The sequence below is a fragment of the Thunnus thynnus genome, chromosome 4, assembly GCF_963924715.1.
Source record: "Thunnus thynnus chromosome 4, fThuThy2.1, whole genome shotgun sequence".
NCBI lineage: Eukaryota > Metazoa > Chordata > Actinopteri > Scombriformes > Scombridae > Thunnus > Thunnus thynnus.
This window is the reverse complement of record NC_089520.1, coordinates 33644191-33650345: the sequence shown is the minus strand read 5'-3', so window position 1 is coordinate 33650345 and position 6155 is coordinate 33644191. Positions and strand designations below refer to the sequence as shown.

Genomic DNA, 6155 nt, shown 5'->3' with positions numbered 1-6155 from the left:
GCTGTGAATCTAGTGATGAGTGTCGGACTTTAAGGCTACTCTGCATTATTTTTCCATGAAAGGGAAAATTGTGCTCTCTCATGGTCCCACGCATTCAAGACTTTATCATATTTAATGATATTGTTTAAATACGTAGACCTGCACTACAGTGGGTTTCTGGTGACCTCATAATAATAGAATTATCCCGCCTTTGCTGCCATGATATTTAGCAGACTGTATCCTTTTAGACAATAGCTACTTTTAGAAGGATAAGGCCTGCATGCACCATCATTCTTAGATGGAGCAATTTTAGTGAGCTGATGTTTAAATATTCCAGAGAAAATATTATTTTACAAAATACAAAATAATTTTAAAATGCTATAAAGCATGAAAAGGTATTTTTTTAAATAATAATCTTTCCATATCACAATCGCATTTGCGGGCCGTTTTTAACTACAAACACTGAGCCAGAAACCAAAATCTCCCGATGTCTATAACAAATGTTATTAAATCAAAGCATCGCATGGTTCCGCTTTCTTTCCATTTTATGATGTTCGACCTCAATGCTCTGACTTTGATCAGCTTCAATTAACAGCTCATTAAACCTTCAGCCTGCAGACTCCAGTTTCAAAGCTTTGTGTTTCACAATTGAGCCGTTTGGATGTGAGAAGGCATTTTCAGTCAACAAGATGTGTTGACTGAGAACCATCAGTCCATGTGTGTTTATTTCATACTGTGCGTGAGAAGATGTTTTATCATATTTCTGGGAAAAGACACTGAGTGGTATACACAAGAAAAACAACTCATAAATCTCCCTGGCTCCTGTAAAAAAAAAAAGTGCGTCAATATTTTTCCTCAATACAGGATAAATATGTTGTTTAAACTGCGGTTTGGCGACGTACGTAAATGTTAAACCTCTATTGCACTTCTCATTGAACTGACACAATAAAGTAATGTGAAAGCTTTTGATCAAAACCAATGCATCTAATAACAAAGCACACCTTTCAAATATTTTTTTCCTTTAGCTCTGGACACATTGCAGTGACAGTAAATACCGCGCACACAGAATCATACCCAACCTGAATATTGAGAATAATTAGATTCAGCAACAATAGACGGTTTGTTATTAATGACTTTACATTCAGCCTTGTTTACACAGCCTGGGCGCCTCAGTACCGTTCAACCTCTTTCTGCAGCTAAGATCGACAGTTAATAAAAAAATTATAAATGGTAATAATAATAACTTTTAAAAAAATCTTTACAGTAAAAAATATTTTTCCAGTGCAAACCCTGCGACCAACTCACACTGTTTAAACACCGAAGCAATAACCTCAAATATAGGCTTGGATAGGCTGCCAGTATCACATCAATGCTTTAAAATGACTGGTTATAAAATAAATAGATAAAATGATAATAATAGGTAGTGTCAGCTGGCTCACTGATACACAACACGCAGCCTGCCAACACTGATTATTTCTGTTCTCCAGTCAACCAGCCACTAATAAACTTCTATGACTATAATAATGTGAATATAACATTTAACGAGCTGTTGATATGAATTAGTAAAGAAAAAGTGTTGAAGTGAAATTAGAGCTAAGCTGTGACATTATAGTCTGTTTCCACAATAACATTGTTCTCACTTCCATAAATATGAACTACTTGATAACATCTGGCCTTCCTAAAAATCGTTAAGCAAATGAACCAAATGTTGCCACACCTCATGTAAATCTTCAACATTTGTTGTTTTTTTTTCCCACCTGAAGCAGGAATGAAAATGATTTTGGGAATAATTTAGGAGGAAAGAAAATAAGATAAATAGTTTATCTGCTCTGTTTTTCATTAACTCTTAACACAAGCCGCCATCACTTCCTCTCAGACAAGAACATGATGAGCAGCAGTTCCGATGCATGTGTGAATCCACAATCTTAACTAGAAACGCATGGCTGCTGCTAAATCAGATAATATCAACATAAATACTGAAATATTCACTCGGATTGTTTGATTTTCCTGCTTTTACGCAAGCTAAGATAAACCTGGATGGATAATCTCTCTCTGTGTTATTTTCAGTGTGTGGTATATGACTTCATGCCCAGCTAAAGATGTCAGGAATCAATGAGACGTTTGCTTATTGTGAAGGTATGTAACCATATTAGGCCCTGAGCCATGTGAACAGACTATCATCATCACTTATGCTCTACACACACTGGATTAAAAGCTTATCATACTCCTACATCCTTAATAATAAATGGAGAACAGTATTAGTGAAAATATATTTAATAATTAAACATAGCATAGTTACACATAAGGAATGCAAAACAGATGAGTGAGAGTGGATCCGTAGAATATAAAGGGTAGACCTACTGCAAAGGTTTGAGTTCCCTCCTCAACAGCGGCAAGTTCATCATGAGGGAATGCATGGTAGGGCTACTGACAAAAACACATGGCTGTTGGAGGATGTGGACTCGTACAGTTAAGGCTCCCTGCAGGACCTGCAAGTCTTTGGTTTTGCATGAGGAGACTGCACCAGACGGTCCAGCTTCCGGAGGGAGCAGCACACACATCTTCTCCCTGCCATTTTTTGGATTCTGGCCCTGTCCAGAAAGATGCACATAGAGCGTCCCAGAGGTTCTGCGTTTAGAGTCAGAGTATGTGCAGACTGTGGCCGGGTCATTCCTCCTGAGTGTTCTCTGAGTGGGAGCTAGAGCCTTCAGACTGGCGGTCAGCGTCAGAAGTAGATCTTTCTTGTTCAGAGAGCTGCTCGCTGCTGGGTATGGAGTTCTTCTTCGGACGACCTTTTGGTTTAGTTGGTGACTCCAGGCCTCCTCCCTGCAACACCTGCAGGTCAAACATGAGCTCTGATTTAGGTTCAACTGTGGTGAATTACAAAAAAAAAAAAAAAGCTGACCTCTATGACCACAAATCATTATAGTAGCAGAATTATTTTATTGTGCTGTTGTTTTTTTCATCTAAATACTCCACAATTTACATTCCATATAATAAACACATTCATAAAAAGGTGGTAGACTCAGTTCCCTGCTAATAACAAGGATAACTCAATAACACAGGCAACTATTCATCTAATTTGGCCCTTATGCATGCAGGGTGAAGTATAGATTTCAGTATTAGTCTGTGCTATTCCATCCCATCCCACCAACATCTGTCAAAATAATACAAAGAAAAAAGATCCTATTCATTATCCTATTCATATATATACATATATATATATATATTTAAAAAAGCATTATATCATCATCATCATCATGTGGAAGTAAAACTTACTATTTTCTTCCATTTCATCCTTCTGTTCTGGTACCATGTTTTCACCTGCAGTTGACTGAGACCCAGAGACTCAGCAAGATCTATCCTGTGAGGAATGAACACAACAATAAATCAGTACATTTTTCAGACTTTAGTTTGTTTAAATCAATTCAAGAATTTGCCACTAAAACCTTAATTTTGACCATTTTTCTGTTTAGAGGCATATAATATGCTTCTAATATCAGCTGCTCCAAGAATTAAAGTCATCAAAGCTTATAAAGTAGAGACTTATGTCATTTATCAATTATATCAATGAACAGCTAAAACTCATCAGTTTATATCAGCTCTCACTGTGACTGAATGATCTCCACACTTACCTATCAGGCGTGGACAGATACTTCTGCTTCTCGAAGCGCTTCTCCAGGCCCATCAGCTGCAGCTCAGTGAACACCGTGCGGCTCCGGCGGCCCTTCTTGGTCTTGCTGCTTCCGTCCCCTCCGTGCTCCAGCTTTCCGCGGAGGTGGAGGTCCAGCGGCAGGTGGTGAGACGCCGCACCGACCTGCAGGCCCGGAGCCGCGGACAAGAGCGGGGAGCCGAGCGGGGATCCCAGCGAGCAGGACAGCGGGGATAAGGGGAATTTGAGGAGGCTCGTCTGGTCGGCCTTCAGTACTGTGGGGGACCGAGAGGGAACAAAGACACACACGGAGGGATTTGGTTTAGAAAATACTTTTAGGTTACATATTGTTTTTGTTGGTCGAAGCTAGTTAAGGCTGGTTTAGATGTACTGTATCCTACAAGAAGCAGACAGATTAATGGGCCCTGGGGCGCTGCAGGGGTCAATGAAGAGGCTCCCAGCATATGAAAAATAACTATTTCACTAACAAGACGGAGGTTCATAAACTCTGAACTGTAGCTGTAAACATAAAGAACAAGGAAGCATCATAAGGCCTTTTTAATAAATATGAATATTCTGACTAATAAACAACACATATTAAACAATAACACCGAGGCCGTGTCAACGTCACGGAGCTGAAACGTTCAAAGACATCTGCATAATCATGTGATTAGTAACGCTATTTTATCTACATTTATGAACATGTTCTATTCAAATATTAAAACTAGATTCTCATTTATGATGATATCATGACTTCAAATGGCCCAGTCGCACTAATGTCAACCTGATTTCATCATTAAAGAAATCAAAGCATGTTCTGTAGCCTATTACAGTACGTCTTCTCACAGACACTCAAATAGATGTTAAAGATAATCTATCTCTAACATAAACACCTTCATTAAGTCTAATTATATTTTAAAGCGAGACTCAAATAAATAAATCCAGGCTATCCCGTTCTGGTTCTGTGTGAATAAGGTCTTTTTTTTTTTTTTTTTTTTTTTTTTTAAACGACTCACAGCTTTTGCACAACTGCATTTTGAAGGTGGACAAGATTTAGACACATAAACTATTAGGTTTTTGTTTTTAAAACACTGGGAGACAATTAAATAATTTGACATCTTCCACTCAGGATTTATTTTCATTTCATCCAAGGAGCGTTTTGGCAACACTGTAAAACCCCAAAGACAGTCGTGATTTTACGCACACACTTTCAAATATTAAAGACGCGTCACTCAACTTGTTTTGAACAGTTTTGCAGTATTTTTCATCCTAAAATAAGAACATACACTTTATACTACAAAACAAATTTATGCATTCTAATTATTTCCTTTATATTTTACTCTGTTGCACATCTGATTTTTGCTGTGTTACTGCAAATTATTAGCTGTGTTACTAGAGTCTCAAAAACAAATATTGCGGTGTTAATTAGTTAATTATTTAACACTGCAAGTTAATTATCATGCCTAAAAAACTTTTATTTTGAAATTCTATATGGCGCAACACGCTCCCTGTAATATTTGCAATTAATTATGAATCAAAATTTTAAATAAATAATATTATAATTAGTAGTAGTACCTAGTAATAATAGTTTTTGTATTATTATCTATTATCTTCGGTCCCTGCCGTTTTGCAGTATGAAAGCACTGTGACACAGCCGCCTCTTACCCAGCTGGTTATGGAAAGGCCGGGCGGACAGGAGAGCATGCACCCCGAATTTGAGGAGCTCCCCTGCCGGAGCCGACGCTTTGTGCTCCGGGTGGTCGGTCAGGATCTCCTCTATCATGAAACTCCTGTAGCGATGAGTTCTGTGATCCGGGTGAACTTCCGGAGGATAGTAATGCGCCCCCATGTCCAAAGGATGCTGCATAATCTGGCTTTGCGGTCACCTTTAAAGACACCAAGCGCGCACACCGATGATCAGTCCCTCAGTGGCCCAAACCAGCTCTCATATTCCCCCTGCGGTGCCTCTTTAGTCCGGAGATCAACACTGTGGATCAAAGTTATCCTCAGAGTCTGAATCGAACAAAAATGTCAAACGCAGGTAGCCGACTTCTCTGCGCGTCTGTGCGTCCTCTTCGGGTTTTACGCGTTACTTAAGGCCCGATTTGATTCTGTTTGTAAAGAAAATCAGGAACCAAGAGCGAACATTTGACCAGAAACTCCCGAACCCGGTCGTGCTCATGCCCACTCGCTGTGTGTGAGCCGCGGAGGTCGGAGCTATTTGTCAGCCGCCGAGCGCGTCACCTTGGCAGTGAGTTGAGGAATAAGCTTTGGGTTTTATGAGTCTCGTCATAGCTCCACCTCTTCTCAGGGTCTGTCTGCTCGTTGCCTTCACCGAGCCAAAGTTACATGCAGAGCCGCACCAGTCCTGCATGGATTTATATGCGAAAGGGGAGAAAATAAGGATCTGAAAGGACGGACATATATGCAGGTGACTTTACAAGTTATAGGGCATTAGTCTGATGATGATGATGATGATGATGATGATGATGATGGTGAGGAAGCTCAGAATAGAACATATGTT

The 6155-nt window shown here is 39.5% G+C and overlaps 1 protein-coding gene across 1 annotated transcript; it reads right to left on the bottom strand.

Moving 5' to 3' along the window:
* Positions 1–2276: 2276 nt before the first annotated feature.
* On the bottom strand, positions 2277–5865 carry barx1 (BARX homeobox 1). Its single transcript, XM_067588618.1, has 4 exons — positions 5297–5865; positions 3615–3906; positions 3259–3343; positions 2277–2814 (listed from the first exon to the last, which is right to left on the bottom strand). The coding sequence occupies exons 1-4, from the start codon at positions 5496–5498 to the stop codon at positions 2647–2649; spliced, it is 747 nt and encodes a 248-aa protein (XP_067444719.1). The 5' UTR covers positions 5499–5865; the 3' UTR covers positions 2277–2646.
* Between the last annotated feature and the right edge of the window lie 290 nt (positions 5866–6155).